Source organism: Chiloscyllium punctatum, chromosome 2, assembly GCF_047496795.1.
Source record: "Chiloscyllium punctatum isolate Juve2018m chromosome 2, sChiPun1.3, whole genome shotgun sequence".
Lineage (NCBI taxonomy): Eukaryota > Metazoa > Chordata > Chondrichthyes > Orectolobiformes > Hemiscylliidae > Chiloscyllium > Chiloscyllium punctatum.
Window position 1 is genome coordinate 126390220 of NC_092740.1, and position 22590 is coordinate 126412809.

The following is a 22590-nucleotide window of genomic DNA, read 5'->3' on the forward strand; positions in this document are numbered from 1 at the left end:
GCATGAGAGCCAGTGAATCTGTTTGACCTCCCATTCTTTTTTAGGCCTGCTTTATTCCATTTTCGCGGAAACAACAAATGTATTGATATAACACCTTTTAACATGATAAAACTTCCCAAGACACTTAAGAGCAACTTTTGAAAGGAAAATCAATATACCCAACCAAATGCGGTGATATTAAAGCAGACAATCAAAATCTTGGTCAAAGAGGTAGATTTTAAGGTTATTTTAAATGAAGAAAAGGAGGTGACGAGGTTTGTGGAGGGAATTCTAAAGCTTGGAACCCAAGCGTGGGCAACAGTGGTAAAGTAAATTGGGATATGCAGGGGGCTATGGAGTTGTGAAGTGCACGTATTTGGAGGATTGGTAAGGCTGGAGGTGATTACAGAAGCAGGGAGAGGTAAGACTTGCAGGGATTTAAAATTCAGTATCTGAATTTGAAAGGACGTATTATAGACTGGGAGCCAGTGTAGGACAGGTGAATGCCAAAACCTCCCCCGACATAGAAAATTGAAATTGAGTTTATTTTCTGATCTGCAACATTTTCCTTTACTAAAAATGACACGTATAAATGAATGTAACTTCTGCCACAGTTCCTAATCCCAGATCAAATTCACAGTTGATTGAATTACTGTACAATTTTGGGATTATCTGTGTAGATTAAAACCTCTTGGCTTCACCCTCCATTGGAGTTAGGTCTCATATAATTCAAAAGCCTTCTGGGGAATTGACTACCTATTTGAAAAGGAGAAGTTGTTACACAGCAATGAGGGAGGTCGTTGGACAGTGCCATGAGGCTAATTGAATAGCTATTAAAGACAGTTGGCAGCAGCAAACTGGAATGAAAGTGTTCCTCCAGTCCTGGGAAATTTAATGAAGTAAGTGAATAGCCTAAGTAACCATGGAGATAGAACTGATTAGAGCTGAAGGGCTTTCCCAACAGGAATAGGTTTAACCAGTTAACAGCTCCCTTTGCATATCCACACCAGCCTTAGTCTAACCAATGTGCACACTCTTATCCTTCTGTATAAATTGGTGTTCCCTTTCTACATTTGGTTTCTTGTGTTTCTGATAAGTGCAAGACGAAAAGCTTTGCTAAGTAGATACACAAAGTCAATGTTGAAGGAACTGGGAAGTTCAAAACAGAGGGGCTAGAGCACCAGTGATTGTTGGGAGGCCATGATTACAACATGACAAGCTTGCAGAGACAGTTTCCATTTTAACTAAGAACAGAGACATTTAAAATGGTTGGTGGTGGGATAATTACTAGATCAGTGGTGTTTTCTCAGCATAAGTTAATATATTCCTTTAAAAAACAAGGTATTAGAGTATAGTGTATATGTTTAGATCTTGACGCAACAGTAATTAACTATGTTTATATAATTGTGATGAATTGGTCAAAAAGGTCATAGAGAATGGATAGAGGCACTGCAGAAGATGCATCTAGATTTAATTCTGGTTTTATAAAGGGCATTAGATAATTATCTGATGAAGAACATGTTTTCTGGATGAGGAGTACAAGAGAGTGGGGCTAGCTGAGTTGTTTTTGCAGGGAGCCAGCATGGTCAGAAGCGGCTGACTGGCCTGACTCTAACTCTTCTGTCATCAAACAAGGATGATGTCAAATTGAGAGACATTCCTTGAGAGAGAATTTTCCCATTGGCTGGGTCTCCTCTTTCTGGTGAATGGGGGGCCGACAGGGTAACCTGATTGAGATCTTTAGATTATGATGGTTATATAATGTTCTCCTTTTGTATGGGAAGCTACAAACCAATCCAGTAGGGAATTCAGGAGAATTGTGTTTATCTAGAGCGTGGTGAGAATGTGGAACTCACTACCACAGAGAGTGGTTGGGATGAATAGTACAGATATGTTTGAGGGGAAGCTGGATAGACAAGTGAAAGAGAAAGGATTAGAGCCATAAGCTGAAAGGACAAGATGAAGTAGGTTGGAGGAGGCTTGCAGCAGCATGAACTATTTGGGTCAATTTGTCCGTTTCTCTGCTCTAGACTTGATATAACAGGCTTGGAATTTAAAGATGTTAGTGCCCATCACTGCCCATACTGTACTGGGCAAAGAAATCAAGTAGAGAGTATGGTGCTGGAAAAACACAGTAGATCAGGCAGCATCTGAGGAGCAGGAGAAGGGCAAAAGCCCGTTATCAGGATTGAGGTCCATCCCCTAGACTCCCAGCCTTCATTGCTGATGAAGGGCTTATGCCCGAAATGTCGATTCTCTAGCTTCTCAGAAGCTGCCTGACCTGCTGTGCTTTTCCAGCACCACACTCTCAACTCTATTCTTCAGCATCTACAGTCCTCCCTTTCACCAAAAGGAATGAAGTCTACTTGCTACCCTCTCTCCTGTTTTTTTTTTAGGCTGCTGTTTCTAATGCTGCAGGCACGGCACCATCGGGAGGGGCACAGTTACTGCTCAACCCAGGGCTGTGAGCGAGTGAAGATCACAGCCACCATGCAGTCCCAGGCTGTGAGCAACTGTATGGCAGCTGCCTCCCGGAAATATGCCAGCCCTCCGAAAGCTACAGTAGTCATGCCACCAAAGAGCTTGAATGAATGTGTGAACTGTGGAGCTTCTCAGGTAAACGCGCAAACGCTCTGTGCTCCCTCAGCATCATTCTGCGTGTTTTGTCACCTATTGCTCATTTATCATTCAACAGGAGAAAAAAAAACTTGCATTCATGTAGCTTCTGTTATGAACGCAAGATGTCCCAATATACTTCCCAACCACTTTTGGGCTCTTGAACCCCTTTCCAATAACCTGAAGTTGGAGACTGGGCAGGACATGTTTCTTATGGCGTCTTTAATTGCCCACTTCCGGTCTCAATTGGGGTAAGGTTGGGCGCTGGGATGTGATTCACTGGCCTCGACACACGTTCCAATTTGAGAAAAGGTCAGGCCGGATCGGAAAGGCAGTTGGAATATCATCTGAGGAACTTGCCATTAACCCCAGCCAAAGCCTGTGAAATTGCCAGCAGCAGAGGATACAACCACTTATTAAAAAAAAATTGATGGATGTGAACAGCGGTAAACTATTTCTTCTGATAATGAGGGAATTCCGCAATGGGGTAAATCCTTAAAATTAGAGTAGGTCATTGAGGAATGCTATCAGGAAGCGCAGAAGAAGGTAGTGGAAATAGGAAGTCTCTCATAAAGATCCTTTGATTCTGCCGGGGGAAGGAATCGATTGAAAATTCCAGTGCAGTGAGTTTCAGGAAATATTAACTGAAAATCTTAGAGGAACCCAGCAAATTTCACAGCATCTTTGGAGAGCGAAACCGAGTTAACATTTTGAGTCCAGTATGACTCGTGTTTTTGATGGATTCTGGTTGGGCAAGGGGAATGGAGCAAAGCTAAATTAGATGGAGTTAAGATACAGACCTAGCCAAGGTCTGATTGAATGGCTGTACAGTGCTCGAGAGGTTGAATGGCCTCTGTCCCATGCTCTGACCAAATTCTTCAATTAAAGCTATTTGTTTTTCCTCTTGCGTAACAGGAGATGCAACACGAGGTGAAAGCTGCATTAGCTATCGTTGGTGTTGAAAGGAGACCATTGATGATTTTAGATGAGAGCTAATTTCCATGTTGTTTATATCCTGCAGCGAGTTTTTACAAGCGATCCACACAAAACCTACCTCCTCGTGCAAATCCAATCCCTCAGCAAAACTCAGATTCTGCAGGGACATAGCGAGTCCTACATTTCTGTAAGTAAACCTTGAGCTGTTTGTGTCACCTTTTATTAAGACAGGATATTCAGTAAAAATCATGGCACAGAATATGACAGGGAAAACAAAACTAGGTAATAAGAGTGGGGTAAGCATTTGGTGCTGTGTATGTGATTCGAGTCCTCTTTATTCTGATAATGCAATACAAATAATTATTTCTCAACTTGAGGTAATCCAAAACTCTAGTTTTATATTGCTGCATGTCCTATTCCCCTATGACCCCTGTGTCAACTGACCTATATTAGCTCTCCGTCAAGAAGCATTTGATTTGTAAAATGCTCATCCTTATTTCGAAACCCTCCGCCCATCTCTGCAAACACCTCCAAGACAGCTGTATGTCTTGAATTGTTGCCACTTGTGCACTACAATGATCATTGCTCCAGCATTAGTAACTGTGGCCTTGAATTGCCTTGAGCCCAAGCTGGGAATTCCCTCCCTCCACGTTTTCCCCTCGCTTTCTTCCTTCAAGACACTTTACTTCTGACTGAATGTCTCCTTTCTGTGCCATATTTTGTTTTCTGATGTTTCTGTGAAACACTTCAGGATGTTCCAGTCTTTTCAAGGTGCTATGTAAATATAAGTTGTTGTTGAAAATCTAATCTGGAAGAGGGCACCCCCATCATTAAAACTGACTTATATATTGACAGACTTTACTGTATCCTGCTGAATATCCATTACATAGCTGCACAATCTGTCCTTTTGATTTTTGATTTATGTTCTTCTGACCCGAAATGGGTGACAAACCTTTTTCCTTTTTGATTAAGTTTTTATCAAGCTATCCAAAGAATAAAGAACTTGACTTGTTATATTTGGCTTCTTGGTTTCTGGCAGCTTAATGTGGGTTCTGTTTCTGTGTGCACAGACTAATTGTTATGAGCATGCTTTTCCCCCTAATCGGAGTGACCATATCCCATCAGTCTTTGTAGATCAGTGTTGTTAGGGGTTTAGAGAGATGTGAAGCTTGTTCCCTGTGATAGGAAAGGTTAATAATAAGCAGTCATAATCCAGAGATACCAATGCATGTCAAGATCAGAGTGGTGCTGGAAAAGCACAGCAGGCCAGGCAGCATCCGAGGAGCAAGAAAATCAACGTTTCGGGCAAAAGCCCTTCATCAGGAATGAACTCCATTTTCCTGCTCCTCGATGCTGTCTGACCTGCTGTGCTTTTCCAGCACCACTCTAATCTTGACTTTAATCTCCAGCATCTGCAGTACCCATTTTCGCCATACCAATGCATGTGTCAGTTTGTCAGTGCCTGGGCGCATTTCTGTCATCTTGATGTGAACAAATGTAATACATGAGAAGACAGTCAAACCCATGGTGTTTTCTACGTATTGTTGGTCCTGACGGTCTTCATTTAGCCCGAAGAGTTTTGCATGTGTGTTCCTATTGAGCCTGAAGTGTTTATAGTGTGGATGAGGTTAGCCAGTTTCTGGTCTTACGAGAAGAATCTTGTTTTTACCCAATAAGAAGTTTATTTCAATACTGCAACTATTAATATATTACAAGGTGTCCACAGGAATCAATGTTAAAACTGCAGTTAGGTTCCACAGGGCCCTCCTTGGCAAAAGCATTGAAAACATTACACTTACAGTCACAAAGTTTTAATATACTTTTTTCTTTTAAATGAGTAAATTCCTACATTGGTAAATTCTCTTTCTTATAAGTTATTAAAAATACCCGTATAAAAGGAACTTGTAACATTTTAGTGACTGGTGAAAAATCTAGTGGGAGTGAACGGTTAGGATTTGAATGTACTGACATATTGAGTGGAGGGAACAAATTCAGTGGCAGCACTCTATAAGAGAATTGGTTAAGTAGTTAAAGGGGACAAATTGTTCCAGCACAGACTCTGATCAGAATGGTCTTTTTCTGTGCTGTATTTTGCTATGATTCCTTGAGCAGATTGCAGACTATCCCACTGATATGTTTCATGTGTGCTTAGTCACGGACATTCTTTATCTGCTGTTAAGCAGCTTCTTAAAACTTTCATCATCCCTGTGTCAAATTGTCTTCCCTAAGTGCACAGAGTGCCAGAACACTTGAACTGCCCTTGTGTTACTGAACATCTCCTGAAAGTTTCAATTCATAGATTTTCAGTGGCTAAGGATAGTAAAGGCTACAAATGCAAGGTGGCCAGATCAGCCATGATCTAATTGAATAATGGTACACGTTGGGAAGGACAAAGTGGTCTCCTTCTGTTATTTTGGATACGATGGTAATGTTGCAATGTTGGAAGGGGGGGGGTCACAAAGAGAAAATGAAAAAATGTTTTTTTCAAATTGCTCCCAATGAGTTGAGATTTAGCTTGTTGTACATATTGCAGAAGGGATAATACCAAGCCATAAGAGGAGTGAATAGAATCTCGGTAATCTGAAGCTGAGGTATTGCTGTGCGTCACTTAGTGCCGAAATGATGAGTTGTGTTGATTGGAATGTAGAATTCCTTCTCCACAAGGAATACAGGTTCCAGTTAGCTTACTGCACATTCAAAGAGGACAACCAGAATGATTTCTTATATTCACTTATGATTAGTAGAATGGTTAAGAAGCATCTCTTGTTAATCTATAGTACCTGCCTCTGCTACACTGACAAATGCTTATTTTTTAGGTGAATGGCATCAGGTTCCCATTTCAGAATGGATTTTTTGTGATGCTGGTTGATGCCTGCAGTGGAACGGTAACCAAACACACATCATTTAACAAAGCAGATACAGCGATGGCCAAATTCCTGAGCACTGGAATCGCCCAAAGGTAAGGCAAAGACAAAGTGATTTTAAATTTGGTTTAGGGTGTGAAATTGGACAGGTTTTGGTTTGAATTCCTTCTTGTAAGCAACACTGGCATTTTTGCTCGAGTTGTGGGGCTGGAGGGGATTAAAGAGATTGGAAACAGTACGGTCCTGGAGGGATTTGAAAAACAGAGTGAGAATTTTAAAAATGGAAGCAATGTTTAACTGAGATCCAGTGCAGGTCAGTGAGTGCAAGGGAGAGGGAGGAACAGCCCTGTTGCCATCCAGGACAATGAAATGCGTGGTTCAATATCACTGCAGGATAGGAATCAGGCAGTAGTCCTTCACAATAATGTAGTGAAAATCTGGAACTCTGACCACAAAAAGCTGTTGAGAGATGAGTGAACGTAATAGAACCCGAGATTGATTGATTGTTTTTTGTTTAGAATGGGGATTAAGGGTTACAGAATCAGAGTAGAGATGATGTTAAGAAATGGATTAGCCATGTTAGAATAAGCTAGAGGGAAGTAATGGCCTCCATCTATTATGATGTTTTGATCAGCTGTGTTCTGCAGCCTTATAGCTGTTGGTAATTAGTGTTTCCTTTTTCAGATCAATTATCTTATTAGGTTCAAAAGACACAATAAGTGGTGACATTGATGCCATTTCTGAGAAGATGGTCCAACTGGGCATTGCGAAACCTGCACAACTTCACAAAAAAGGTATGTCTTTAGTGAAAGGTATCGGCGGCCCCTCGGTCTCTATGCATAAAGTTTGTCAATATAATTTTTATTTGTTCATGGGATATGATCATCACTGTCAATGTCAGCATTCATTACCCATTTGTGATCATAATGGTAAGGCAACTTCTTGAACTGGGGAAGTCCTCATGAGTGGTACACCCAGAGAAGGGAGTTCCAGGATTTTTACTCAGCAACAGCGATTATGGCTTGTGACTTGGAGGGAAACATGCTAACAGTGCTGTTCCCTTGTCCTTCTAAGTGATCGAGGTTGAGAGTTTGGGAGGTGCTGTCATAGGAGCCTTGTCAAGTTTCACGATTCCCTTCTTTATTAATGATTTGTAGGACAGCCTTTTCCTGTGATTATAATTTTCCTTTCTTTGCATTTTGAATGAAAACACACTTTTAGTTAAATCCAAGCCCCAGCAATGTGACCAAATGTAAATGTGATTTACAGTTGGATATTTTCCTGGTGCTCTGATTTTGTGACATGGACTGCCTGGGGCTATTTCACACCAAGAAGAATGGATTCTTTGAATCCTCCAGATCAGTTCAACTTAGATAAGCAGAGCAAATCTCTGGTTTGGTTTGCAGCATGCTATCCTTAATCTTGTTATGTTGTTCAAAAATTCAAATTCTTTCTTCCTAACACGAAACAGACTTGCATTTATGTGGTGCCTTTCACAAGTTCAGTATGTCCCAAAGACGTACCGTTGTAAAGTGGGAAACACAATAGCCAACTTTCCCGCAGCCATCTCTCAGAAAAAGCACTGTGATAATGATTGGATAAACATTCTTTGAGTGACATTAACTGTGGAATAAATGTTTCCCAGGTTCCTGGGGAAAATTCCCCTCTGCTCTTCTTCCAAGTAGCAGTCATGGAATGTTCATTTTCAGACGTTTCGTCATCATACTAGTTAATATCATCAGTGAGCCTCTGGTGAAGCACTGGTGTTCGTGACCTGCTTTCTATTTGCGTGTTTAGTTTTCCTTGGGTTGGTGATGTCATTTCCTGTTCTTTTTCTCAGAGGGTGGTAAATGGGGTCTAAGTCGATGTGTTTGTTGATAGACTTCCGTTTGGAATGCCATACTTCTAGGAATTCTCGTGCATTTCTCTGTTTGGCTTGTCCTAGGATGGGTGTGTTATCCCAGTCAAAGTACTGTCCTTCCTCATCTGTATCTAAGGATACTAGTGAGATTGGGTCATGTCTTTTTGTGGCTAGTAGATGTTCATTTATCCTGATGGCCTGTTTGTCCAATGCAGTGTTTGTTATAGTTCTTGTAAGGTATTTTGTAAGTGACGTTTGCTTTGCTTGTTGTCTGTTGGGGTCTTTCTAGTTCATTAGCTGCTGTTTTAGTGTGTTGGTGGGTTTGTGGGCTACCACGATACCAAGGGGTCTGAGTAGTCTGGCAGTCATTTCCAAGATGTCTATGATGTAGGGGAGTGTGGCTAGGGTTTCTGAATGTGTTTTGTCTGCTTATTTGGGTTTGTTGTTAAGAAATCGGCAGACTGTGTTCATTGGATAACCATTCTTTTTGAATAGTTCCTCTGTGCTGCAATGTGTGGTGGCTCGTTAAAATAATGTTCTAATGCAGCTTCATTTTGGTGTGTTGGGATGATTGCTTGTGTAGTTTAGTATTTGGTCCATATGTGTTGTGTTCCTGTAGACACTGGTTTGAAGTTTCCCATTGGCTGGTCGCTCTACTGTGACATCTAGGAATGGGAGTCTGTTGTTGTTCTCCTCCTCTTTTGTGAATTTTATGCCAATAAGGATATTATTGATGGTCTCGAAGGTTTCCTTTAAATTGTTTTGTTTAGTGATGACAAAGGTGCCATCCACATAGCAGACCCAAAGTTTGGGTTGGATGGTTGGCAGAGCTGTTTGTTCCAGTCTCTGCATTACTGTGTCAGCTAAGAATCCTGATATCGGAGATCCCATGGGTGTTCCATTGGTTTGTCTGTAGATTTTGTTATTGAAAGTGAGGTTGGTGGGAAGGCAGAGGTCCACTAACTTGACAATGTTGTTCATGCTGATGAAGTTGGTGGTGTTTGGTGTATGTGTCGTTGGTTCTTCTAATAGTGTAGTCAGTGTTTCCTTGACCAGATTGATGTTGATGGATGTGAACAGGGCTGTTATGTCAAAGGAGACCATTATTTCATCCTCTTCTATCTTGATACCTTTGGTGTTCAGGAATTCTTGGGTGGAGTGGTGTGAGTCTTCTAGTAAGTGTTTTAGTTTTTGGTGTAGCTCCTTGGCTAATCTATAAGTTGGTGTTCCAGGTAGCGAGACTATAGGTCTGGGGGAGGGGAGGGGAGGGGGGGGTGGGGGGGAAGCTCCTGGTTTGTGAATTTTGGGTAATCCATACAAACATGGTATGTAGGATCTGTCTGGAAGTCTGTCTAATTCTCCAAATTTCTGACGTTTTTTGAGTAGGGCTGTGATTCAGTTCTCTAGTTGTGGGGTCAGATTTATTGCCACCTGTTGGCAAGTGTTGGTATCTGCAAGCAGTGCATTTGCCTTCTCAATATAATCTCTTCAGTTTAAAATGACTGTCAAGCATCCTTTGTCTGCAGTAGGATAACAATGTTTTTATCTTTTTTTGAGTCCTTCTAGTGCTTTCCTTTCTTGTATATTGAATGTGTTTCCTTATTTTCACCTGCTTAATATTGGTGTGATTGTCTGTCTGACGGTTTGCTGGGTTTCTTCTGAGAGTCAACAATACCCTTACTGGCAAAAAATTCACTAAAGAGGAGGAAAACAACAACAAACTGCCATTCCTAGATGTCGCTGTAGAGTAAACAGCCAATGGGGAACTTCAAACCATCATCCACAGGAACACAACACATACGGACCAAATACTGAACTACAGAAGCAATCATCCCAGCACCCAAAATCAAAGCTGCATTAGAACATTATTTCAACAAGCCACCACACACTGCAGCACAGAGGAACTATGAACAGCAGAGGAAAATCACCTATATATAGAGTATATTCAAAACAAATGGGTACCCACTGAACACAATCTGCTGAGTTCTCAGCGACAAACCTAAACAAGCAGACAAAACGCGTCCAGAAGCGCTAGCCACACTCCCCTACTTCAAAGACATTTTAGAAATGACTGCAGGACTGCTCAGACCTCTTGGCACCATGGTAGCCCACAAACCCACCCACAAACATTGCATTGGACAAACAGGCCACCAGGATACATGAACATCAACTAGCCACAAAAAGACATGACCCAGTCTCACTAATATCCTTACATACAAATGAGGAAGGACACCACTTCGACTGGAATAACACATCCATCCTAGGACAAGCCAAACAGAGACATGTACGAGAATTCCTAGAAGCATGGCATTCTAAATGGAAGTCTATCAACAAACACATCGACTTGAACCCCATTTACCACTCTGAGAAAAAGAACAACAAATGACCCAAGGAAAACTGAACACCTAAAGAGAAAATGGGTTACCTAATATGGTGACGAAACATCCGAAAATGAACTTTCCAGCTTAGTGAGCAAACTTAACCTCAACCTGAGCTACAAATCTTCTCAAAACTCGCTATCGGCCATGAAATTGATTTTCGTCCACATCCATGGGGTCTCCATATATTGCCTTACTGAAAAAGCAGTACTTCTGACATTGCAATCCTCCTTCAGTGCAAGGAGGACGTGTATGATTTTGTATTCAAGATCTTGGAGTGGGACTTGAGTCATTGGGATGTGCAGCATGGAAACAGATCCTTCAATCGAACTTGTCTATGCCAACTAGATATCCTACATTAATCTAGTCCCATTTGCCAGCATTTGGCCCCATGTCCCTCTCAACCCTTCCTATTCATGTATCCATCCAGGTATCTCCAGCCATGACCTCTGGCAGCACTTTCCATTAATGCACCACCCTCTGCATGTAAAAGTTGCCCCTTCGGTCCCTTTTAAATCTTTCCCCTCTTACCCAGTGGCTCAGTGGTTAGCATTGCTGCCTCACAGTGCCAAGGACCTGGGTTCAATTCGAGCCTTGGGCAACGGTCTGTCTGGAGTTTGCACGTTCTCCCAGTGTCTGCTTGGGTTTCCTCCCATAATCCAAAGATATGAAGGTTAGGTGAATTGGCCATGCTAAATTGCTCATAGTCTTCAGGGATGTGTATTACTCAAATATATGAAAATTCAAAAGTAACCTTTTTCAGCTTTGATTGATTTTACTTGGCACATTCAGAATTTGTCTCTTGAATACAATCTATATTCACAGCTATAAACTGAATGTGAAATTACTTTTGGGTCTTTTAGGTGCATTAGTCAGGGGTAAATACAGGATAATGGGGAGGGGAATAGATCTGGATGGGTTACTATTCAGAGAGTTGGCGTGGACTTGTTGGGCCGAAGGGCCTGTTTCCACACTGTTGGAATTCTATGATTCTACCTTTTAAACCCATGCCCTCTAGATACAGACTCCTCTATCCTTGGGAAAAGGCCATGACTATTCACCCTATCCATGCTTCTCGTGATTTTATAAACTTCTTTCAGGTCATCCCTCATCCTCCAATGCTGCAGGGAAAACAGCCCCAGCCTATTCAGCCTCTCCCTAAAGCTCAAACACTGCAAACCTGGCAACATCCTTGTAAATCTTTCCTAAACCTTTTCAAGTTTCACAAAATCTTAACTTTGGAAGGAGACTAGAATTGAACACAGTATTCTAGAAGTGGCCTAACCAATGTTCTGTATAGTCACATGACCTCAACTCCTGTACTCAGTGCTCTGACCAATGAAGGCAAGCATACCAAATGCCTTCTTTACTCCCATCTACCTGCAACTCCACTTTCGAGGAACAGTGTACCTCCTCCCAAAGGTCTTGTTTGGCAACACTCCCCAGGACTTTATCATTAACTGTATCCTCCTTTGCCTGACCAAAATGCAGTACCTCACATTTATCTAAGAGACCTTCAGATTCAGATGTGTGTGCTACTAATGAAGTTAAAGATAAGCTCAGGCTTAATGATGTGCTCATCTTCTATCCCTTTCCCTGACCATTCCTGCAACAGAGTAAACTATGAAACTATAAAACTATAATATGCATATCTGTGACAAATCAGCTTTGAATGTTGCTGAAAAAAAACTGCCACTGTATGATGGCTGGTACTAGAGATGTTAGTAATAGGATTCCACTAGACTATTCAAATGTGTGAAAATTCAAAAATAACATGGTTTAGCTCTGCTTAATGTTGCTTTGCATATTCAGAATTTGTGTCTTGAATACAATCTATATTCACAGCTGTAAATTGAATGTGAAATTGTTTTTGGTGCTTTTAGGATGAAAGGCTGAGTGCCACTAAATCTGTGAAGGGCAAGTAGAATAAGTGTTGATTAATTTAATATAATCAGATCATTTTAATTGCGCACAAATTTCAAGTGGAAGTATTGTCACCAGGCTGTACTGACAAAGAGGAATAGAGTCAATGGAGTATTTAGGGCAGCTACATTTTTTTTCAGCTATAAAGCTTGAATGAGTACCTGTCTAATGTTCCACAGGATACATGACCATGATACTGTATATTCAAGAAATTTCATAGCTATAATCTCATTCAAGCATTTAAACAGCAAAGATAAGCCACTTGAGATCTTCTGCTGTTAATTCTTTGCAATGTTAAATCCATTGGATTAAATTATTGCCTTGTATATACTCCCCACTATCTTGTCATTAACACCCTATGGTGTTGAGTAGCATGAGAATTAGTTTATACATCTCTCAGGTCTCTCACGATATGGCTGATGGGTTGGCTGAGAAATAGCTCTGCTGCTAAATGGGCTCACTTTCTTAAAAAAGCTTTGCTGCTATTGATTCCCCCCTTATAACTGTCCCCAAATTTCCAGTCTCTAACTTTATTCAACACACGAGGCCAAACAGCCCATTATGTCTCAAGCAACAGAACTATCCAATTAGTCTCATTCTCCACTCTGCTCTTTCTCCTGTAGCCCTGCAGATTTTTCTACAATTTATCCAATTCTCACTATTCAATCTGCTTCCACCGCAAGATTGCATAAAATACAATTATCTTTCCTCACCCCACAGCTGTGGGAAACAGAGCACGTAGGTTAATATAATACCAGCATTTTAACCACACATCTCTCATGAGAATGATGCATCATACATAAATATACTTTTTGTTCTAGTTACAACATATGAATGTATGGACATGAGGCCTTTGTTTTTGATTTGACATGCAATAATTTGGTTGTGTATCGTCCTAGTCTATAGTTCCTCAACTCCTGTAAAGGGAATCACGGTCACCTCTACAAGTTTTAAAAAAACAGCAATCATCTTGCTTCAGTTATGCATATTTGGTTAAGTCAATTGAAGCAGACACAAAAAAACACAAGTATCAGGTTTATTTTTTCAAGGTTAATTGGTTAAAAGCACACCAATCAAAGCATACTGAGTTAATATTTACAACTTTTCTCAGCAGGATAGGATGATTCATGTTTGCAGTTCCGCCCGAGTGACAATATATTCTTTATTCTTTTACAGAGAGCATTGCTTTCTTTGGATACAAAGGGGAATTTAACCCATCATGGACCAGGCTGTACAGCAGCCCTGCTGGGCAGAGCCTACAACTCTTGGAAAAATACATTCCACTTCACCTCCAAGACTATGGCTGCACTAATGTTACCAAACCACAAAGGAAAGAACTGGAACTTTTACAAAATGCTTTACAGTGAATATCAATTTGAATAAATGTGACCTAACTTATTTTATTAATGCTGGTTCTAAAATTGTCTTTTTTAAAACCCCTTTTCCCATTATCATATTTGTCTCCTCTTTTAAAACTAGTTCGATAATCTTAAATCGAGGAGAAAACTGGAAATACTCATCAGGTTAAGCCACATCTATAGAGCGAAAGAGTTAATGTTTTGGTTGATGTGGATAGTTAACTTTGCGCAGATGCTGCCTGACTTGCTGACTATCTCTAGCATTTTCTTTTATTTTGGATTTCCAACATCTGCAGTAATTTGCTTTGTTTTGCGTTTTTAAAAAAAGTGTTGTGGTTATGCACTGATTCAGTGCAGCCTTTTTTAAAAAAAAAGCTATTTGGCTTTTTAAATGTTTTATAATCAATGTCATGTGAAGCTGGATGATTACATTACTGTAGCCCCACAGCCAGTTTGTAGACAATCTTTTGTTGCAATTGAATACACACCAGAGAATTATACAGCCCTAATTGTAAGACGGTCAATTGTTGAATACAACAGAATCTTCTTTAGTCCAGAGGATGATGAGAATTTAGAATTGACTGCCACGAGGGCAGTTACAATAAATAGCTTGATTTAAGAGGAAGCTAGAATAACAGTGGAGAAAGGAATAGCAAACTGGAGGATTATGTGGAACAAAGAACACAAAGTTGGATGAGACAGGCCAATCTCGATGCTGTATACCCACATGACTGAATCATGTTAATTCAGCAACAAACTGTAGTTAATAAAACTTAGTATCCATGATTTTATGAGAAGGGATCTAGGGAGCAAGCCATAAAACTCTGGTTCGGTCTTAGAACCAGACACAGTACTCCAGCTATGCCCCACACCTCTAGGAGAGTGGTGAAAGGGTTTGAGAATGGTTTTAGAGATGAAGAACTTCTGTTATCCAGCTAGAACCTGGGAGGTGAGTGGCCTTGGAGAAGTGGCCATTGAGAAGAGATTTGAGAGGTATTCAAAATCTTTCTTTAAAGGTTCTGGGTAGAACAGTGAGAAGAAACTGCACCCATTGGTGAAAGGATCAAGAATCGAGGCACAGATATAAGGTGGCCAGAAAGTAGAATTAAAAGCTTTGCATCCATTTCTGAAGAAGGGTCACTGATTCCAAAATGTTAATTCAGCAGGTCTGGCAGCATCTATGGAGAGAAAGAAGTTTTTCCAGCAAGTTCTGATTTTGTTTCTGATTTTCAACATCTGTGGTTTCTTTCAGTTGTTTTTGCAAAACAGAATGGAGATGTGGAAAAACTTAAACAGCCAGTGGTTAAGATCTGAAATGTGCTACCTCCATGTATGGGGGAGGCAGGGTCAATCAAGACTTTCAAGTAGGAATTGATTATCTAATCAAAGTTTGTGAGAAGATTTGTAGTTCGGGTGCTCGTTGTTGTGGTTCTGTTCGCCAAGCTGGGAATTTGTGTTGCAGACGTTTCGTCCCCTGTCTAGGTGACATTCTCAGTGCTTGGGAGCCTCCTGTGAAGCGCTTCTGTGATGTTTCCTCCGGCATTTGTAGTGGTTTGTCTCTGTGCTTCCGGTTGTCAGTTCCAGCTGTCCATGGCAGTGATCGGTATAGTGGGTCCAGGTCAATGTGTTTGTTGATAGAATCTGTGGATGAGTGCCATGCCTCTAGGAATTCCCTGGCTGTTCTCTGTTTGACTTGTCCTATAATAGTAGTGTTGTCCCAGTCGAACTCATGTTGCTTGTCATCTGCGAGTGTGGCTACTAAGGATAGCTGTTCGTGGCTAGTTGGTGTTCATGGATACGGATCGTTAGCTGTCTTCCTGTTTGTCCTATGTAGTGTTTTGTGCAGTCCTTGCATGGGATTTTGTACACTACGTTGGTTTTGCTCATGCTGGGTATCGGGTCCTTTGTCTTGGTGAGTTGTTGTCTGAGAGTGGCTGTTGGTTTGTGTGCTGTTATGAGTCCTAGTGGTCGTAGTAGTCTGGCTGTCAGTTCAGAAATGTTCTTGATGTATGGTAATGTGGCTAGTCCTTTGGGTTGTGGCATGTCCTCATTCCGTTGTCGTTCCCTTGGGCATCTGTTGATGAAATTGCGGGGGTATCCGTTTTTGACGAATACATTGTAGAGGTGTTCCTCTTTTTGCAGTTCTGGTGTGCTGCAATGTGTTGTGGCCCTTTTAATCAGTGTTTTGATGCAACTTCTTTTGTGTGTGTTGGGTGGTTGCTTTCGTAGTTCAGGACTTGGTCTGTGTGTGTGGCTTTCCTGTAAACCTTTGAATTCTCCGTTCGGTGTTCTCTGTACCATCATGTCTAGGAATGGGAGTTGGTTGTCCTTTTCTTCCTCTCTCATGAATCAGATTCCTGTGAGTGTGGCGTTGATGATCCGGTGTGTGTTTTCTATGTCTGTGTTTTTAATGATTACAAAGGTGTCATCCACATATCTGACCCAGAGTTTGGGTTGAATTTGCGGTAAGACTGTTTGTTCTAACCTTTGCATTACCGCTTCTGCTATGAGTCCAGAGATGGGTGAGCCCACGGGTGTGCCATTGATTTGTTTGTATATTTGGTTGTTGAATGTGAAGTGTGTTGCGAGGCATAGGTCCAGTAGTTTGAGTATGCCGTCTTTGTTCATACGTTCACTGTCTTGTTGTCTGTTCTGTATGTCCAGCAGGTTGGCTATTGTTTCTCTGGCTAGGGTTTTGTCGATAGAGGTGAACAATGCCGTTCCATCAAATGAGACCATAGTTTCTTCCTTGTCTATGTGTATATTTCTGATGATGTCCAAGAATTCCTGTGTTGACTGTGTAGAGTGCCTGGATCCGCTGATCAGGTGTTTCAGTTTCTGTTGTAGTTCTTTAGCCAGTTTGTGTGATGGTGTCCCTGGTAGTGATACTATGGGTCTGAGTGGGCTGTCTGGTTTATGCACTTTTTAGGTAGTCCATAGAATCTGGAGGCGGGGGGGGCGTTGCTTTCAGGTTTCATTCTCTGTAGGTCAAACCTGGTTATCTATCCATTTTTTTGCAGGTTCCTCAGTGTGTTGTTTATCCTATTGGTGGGCTGTGGGGTGGAGTCAAACTCTCTTTTGGTAGGTGTTAGTATCTGCAAGTAATTGTTGGCTTTCTGGATGTACTCTGCTTTGTCCAGGATGACTGTCATTCTGCCTTTGTCTGCTGGTGTCTTTTCCTTGTTATCAGGGGTACGATATAATGTCAGTCCATTGTTCCTGAGTGTGCATTCTAGTGCTGCTAGGAAGTCTGCTGTCGTTGAGTCCCGTGGCCAGTATTGTTCTTTCCATGGCTGTGAGCTGTCTGTGGGAGAGGTTTCTAACCCAGGTATGTGTTGTGGTGTCCTCTCTGTTGTGTGTTAGTTTGGCCATTTTTTTCTTTTAGTCCCGTTCTGTCCTGTGGTGACAGCCTGTTCTATGGTCTGGGTCCATTCCTGATTGGTGGTTTTTGAAATTAATGAAGTCTGTTGTGAGCGTCTGTAATAATTACCTGGATCATCCTGAGTCCGTTCTGTCTGGCTGTCTCTCTGGCTTGTGGGTTTTAGATTAGATTACTTAGTGTGAAAACAGGCCCTTCGGCCCAACAAGTCCACACTGACCCGCTGAAGCGTAACCCACCCATACCCCTACATTTGCCCCTTACCTAACACTACGGGCAATTTAGCATGGCCAATTCACCTAACCTGCACATCTTTGGACTGTGGGAGGAAACTGGAGCACCCGGAGGAAACCCACGCAGACACTGGGAGAATGTGCAAACTCCACACAGTCAGTCACCTGAGGCAGGAATTGAACCCAGGTCTCTGGCACTGCAAGGCAGCAGTGCTAACCACTGTGCCACCGTGCCACCCACAGATTGTTGACTGGTGGTCTGTATCTGACACATGGGGGAAGGATTTGATTCTTTCAGCATTCGTGTAGGAACCGGAGTTGTTCGAATGTGGCACTTAGGCGATTGGCACAGGATTCCCTTTTCCTGGCTTGTCTTAGCGTCACTCGGTCATAGATGTTCAAAGTTTGAGAGAAGAGTTGTTGTGGTTCTGTTCACCGAGCTGGGAATTTGTGTTGCAGACGTTTTGTCCCCTGTCTGTCTGGGTGACATCCTCAGTGCTGGGGAGCCTCCTGTGAAGCGCTTCTGTAATGTTTCCTCCGGCATTTATAGTGGCATGGCAGTCGGAATTCCCTGGCTGTTCTGTTTGGCTTGTCCTATAATAGTAGTGTTTATAGCCCCTAATAAATGCTGGAGGAAACATCACAGAAGTGCTTCACAGGAGGTTCCCAAGCACTGAGGATGCCACCTAGACAGGGGACGAAATGTCTGAAAACACAAATTCCCAGCTCGGCGAACAGAACCCCAACACTGATTATCTGAAAAAGGGGGAATGTGTATGCTCACTGTAAGATGACAGGAATAGCAGTGCTCAAAGAATCAGCACTATGACAGTTCTGGGAATTCTGTGAGCTGAGAAATGCACCACATGCAAAATATAAAATGGTAGATTTCTAAGCAAGAGTTGAGTGTGTGTCGCTGGAAAAGCACAGCAGGTCAGGCAGCATCAGAGGAGCAGGAAAATCAACGTTTCGGGCCGCAGCCCTTCATCAGGAATGAGGCTGGGAACCTCGGGGGTGGAGATCTCACTTTTTCCCTAGCTCCACCCCCAAAGCTCCCAGCCTCATTCCTGCTGAAGGGCTCCGGCCCAAAACGTCAATTTTCCTGCTCCTCGGATGCTGCCTGACTTGCTGTGCTTTTCCAGCAACACACACTCAACTCTGACCTCTGCAGACCTCAGTCTCCTAGATTTCTAAGCAACAGTAATAAGTGAGCTAATACACATGAACAAAGTTAGTGAAGCTCAGCTAAAGAGAGAGGCTGAAAAGAATTGGGAGTTGGCTCCAGAGTGGATATAAATTTAAGAGGAATTTTTTTAAAATTCTGGAAAAGGAAAGACAGAGAATTTTCAGTTAACCAGGATTGGGACTTATTTCAAGAGGAGAAATAGTGCACCTTTAAACTACACCGGAGAGAACAGGATTCAGATCCTGCACACTCTGACTAAGAGAACAACAGGTTTACTCCTATTGAATGAAAGAGTCTGAAGGAATTTTAATTGTCAAGTCAGAAAGTGCTTTTCTTACAAACCAAAAACAGCCACCTTAAACAGTTGGAGTTGTACCTGGTGCAAAGGAAAACTATTCCAGTCGTTGGATAATCATCCCAGCTCCCAATGTTGTTCAGGGCAGTACCCTCGACTCAGGCATGGTCAGTTACTCCATCTATGACTTTAAAAAAGTGTTCACTGTCACAGGTGTTCTCCCTAGTTAATAATAAAACCTGAAACAACTCCAGAGAACTGATTTGGTCATTCATCTTACTGTTGTTTGTGGGAGCTTGATGTGAACATTGGCTGTTATTGAGCGAGGCAACTTTTAAAGCAATGAGCACTCTGGAGAACCCTACAAGACACAAAATGAATTTATGTATTTTCAATGAAATTGAGCCCTTCTGTGTAATTATGTGGGCAGTGTTCAGAGTTCAGTGTCTTAATGGAATAGTTTCAAGACATCATACAAAATCTTATTAAATTTCATGGAGCTCAATGAAAGAAAGGTCAATACCAGGATCACATTTTATTTAACATTATTCAGCAACAATTATGAAAGATCCATTCAACACTTATCCTCCCAATGCAAACTTTTAAAGTAAAGTGAAGTGCTTTACAAATAAAGATTCTTTGCAGCCTACTGAAGTATCTCTGATAGGGACTAACTACAGTTTGAGGCATTTTTACTAGTCGAGGGCCAGTTATTAAAGAACTAACAGATCAAGTGGTAGAATGGCAGTTAGGTGGTAGTATTTCTCACACTACATTCCCAGTCTCCACTATGTTGTTGGTAGGAAAGCACTGAGCTGAGGAACGTTCATGGTGACAGACAATCACCCCTTGACCACTTGTAATGTCTCAGTAGGACCAATATCATTGAATCTTATGCATCGCCTTATTGAAGGACAATTACTGAGCACAGCAAAGGCCCAACCCGAAGGGGAAATAAAATCACATGCCTGTAAATACAAGACTTTTGTCGCTGGGACCTCAGTAATGAGACTGACCAATCAACCAGCTGGGCTTAAAAATACAATGTAAACATGAAAAGGTTTCTGCAGAGGCATGTTTACTTTTGGAGATTGCCTTGCTTTGAGGAGCTGAGTCCTGAACTGCAGGGAAGGACTTGGCCTAGATGTAATCAGGAGAACAAATCCATCAGCTTAAACTTAAAGAAGCTCTTTTTCTTCTCTTCTGTACAAAGTTTCTTAAAACAGTCCAACACAGATTTATCACAGTAGTTGAAGAATGCTTGCTCTGCTCTTTCAAGAACGCGGTCCAAGTTGAGTGTCCCCTGCAAGCTGAAGGTATAAGATGTGTGGTGTAACAGAACAAACAGAAATGCAGTATTATATGACCAAAGACATCGCTCAGGAAATGGCCAGCTGGTATAACCATCTGCTATCATGGCAGACTCTTCAATCTTCCTTGATCCTGTCAGATCCAATGCTGACCTTACTAAGTTTGAGAATGGGGTTGATGGTATAATTTAAAACAACCCCGACTGTTAATTTGGAAACATGACCACAAATTCTTGAAACTAAGAACAGCTTTAGGGAGATATTGGCGCCTGGTAACCAATGAATAATTAATATTGTCTCCATAATCCCCAAACCTTTTCTGTCACGAAGAGTGAGGATTTGCAGTCTGACTGACTCAGGTTAACAGATCCTGATGTGGAAATTCCTTCTACATGTATTGTAGCCACCCTCATACGCAATGAACAGGGTATTCAGTAATACATGGCAGGCCGGTTTTACAAATCAACAGCTATGCCCCATCAGGCAGCAGTATCCTGATGGATGGAGACCCAAAATCCATCTACTGGGATGGTCTGATGCAGAGCTTGATCCTGGTACCTTTTCACCAAGAATCAGGAATGCTACCACAGAACCAGAGAGCAAATCCTAATGAGTGACAAGTTTGGGAAAGGAATTTAAAATCAGAAGAAATAATATTTTCGTTCTCCCGTCAGTTGTTACAATAGAAATACAGAGCCAGATTCCTCAGTGAGCATCCTGATCTATTCTTCACACTCCATCTTTCCCTGTCCTCAAGAGTTCTCCAAGAAGCAGCAGCAAGTACAGACTGGATATTGGTCTGTCCTGAGATCATCCCTTTATATAGAATACATGGAACTGAAACAGGTCACTCAGCCCCACTGGTGTGTCTAAGTGTTCCTGCTCTACCATTAACCACATCAACTTATGTTATAGTGGAGGCTACTCAGCAAATGAGTGCATATAAACAGTAATTTACTGAGAGAGGAGTGGAGCTAGGAGATAAGGACCTGTAATTTTTCTTTGTGAATAAATCCATTCCAAGCAATGACTGGTGCTGGTATCTTCTTTCACCAATTAGCTATCAGAGGTATATCATTCAGTAACCTTCCCACCCCAATTTATTTCACCCACTAACTGTATCGATCTATTCTTTCCTTCTGCCTGCCACTTTACATAAGAACTAGGGGCAGGTGTAGGCCATCGGCCCTTCGAGCCTGCTCCACCATTCAATAAGATCATGGCTGATCTTTTCACGGACTCAGATCCACTTCCCCACGCTCTCACTGTATCCCTTAATTCCCTTATTGTTCAAAATAAAATCTACCTTCGCTTTAAAAATGTTTACTGAAGTAGCATCAACTACTTCACTGGGCAAGGAATTCCACAGATTAACAATCCTGTGGGGACATGAATCTATGCTTCATATATCATGATCCTTTCTCAAAGGTGCCCAAAGCCTCTTTCCCAAACTGATGGTGTCATACTAGCACAAAGGGAGATGGCTCTGGTTATTTGAGGACAATCATTACAAAACTACCTTTTGCAGGACCTTGATCAGTTGGGGAAGTGGGCCGAGAAATGGATAAGTGTTTGGTCTTGCATTTTGGAAAGTCAAATCAATGTAAGTGTTTCATGGTGAATGGTAGGGCCTTAAGGAGTGTAGTGGAATGGAAGGATCTTGAGTTCAGGTTCACAATTCTCTGAAAGTGGAGTTACAGGTAGACAGGGCAGTGAAGGCAGCTTTTGGCACACTGGCCTTCATCAGTCAGGGCATTGAGTATAGAAATTGAAAAGTTACATTGCAGTTATACAGGATGTTAGTGAGAACACACTTGGGGTATTGTGTTCAGTTTTGGTCACCTTGTTGTAGGAAGGATGTTATTAAACTGGAAAGAGTGCAGAAGAAATTTAAAAGGATGTTGCCTGAACTCAATGGTCTAAGTTTATAGGGAGAGGTTGGACAAGCCAGGACATTTTTCTTTAGAGGGTAGGAGACGAAGGGGAGACGTTATAGAGGTGTATAAGATCGTGACAGGCATGGATAGGGTGAATGCACTCAGTCCTTTTCCCAGGGTTGAGGAATTGAGGAATAGAGGGTGTCAGTTTAAGGTTAGAGGGGAAAGAATAAATGGGAACCTGAGGGGCAAGTTTTTTTTACACAGATGCATATGGAATGAGCTGCCAGTGGAAGTGGTTGAGGTGGGTATATTAACAACATTTAAAAGGCATTTGCAAAAATACACAGATAGGAAAGGATTGGAAGGATATGGGCCAAGTGCAGGGAAATGGT

The 22590-nt window shown here is 41.7% G+C and overlaps 2 protein-coding genes across 7 annotated transcripts in view; one reads left to right on the top strand and one right to left on the bottom strand.

The window, feature by feature from the left end:
• cemip2 (cell migration inducing hyaluronidase 2) overlaps positions 1-13964 on the top strand; it is an 89572-nt gene extending 75608 nt beyond the window's left edge. For all 4 annotated transcript variants that reach the window (XM_072588171.1, XM_072588162.1, XM_072588180.1 and 1 more), the window contains 5 exons: positions 2376-2595; positions 3617-3718; positions 6348-6490; positions 7080-7189; positions 13734-13964. In XM_072588171.1, the coding sequence (XP_072444272.1) occupies positions 2376-2595; positions 3617-3718; positions 6348-6490; positions 7080-7189; positions 13734-13924 (766 nt within the window). In that variant the 3' untranslated portion in view covers positions 13925-13964. The remainder of the gene's footprint in view (positions 1-2375; positions 2596-3616; positions 3719-6347; positions 6491-7079; positions 7190-13733) is intronic.
• Positions 13965-18669: 4705 nt separating this feature from the next.
• The window catches only part of LOC140488967 (TBC1 domain family member 15), a 51772-nt gene continuing 47851 nt past the window's right edge, over positions 18670-22590 (bottom strand). The window contains exon 10 of one of the 3 annotated variants that reach the window (XM_072588204.1): positions 18670-19369. In XM_072588204.1, coding sequence (XP_072444305.1) covers positions 19324-19369 — 46 coding nt within the window. In that variant the 3' untranslated portion in view covers positions 18670-19323. The other 2 variants (XM_072588198.1, XM_072588212.1) reach the window with 2 other exon arrangements.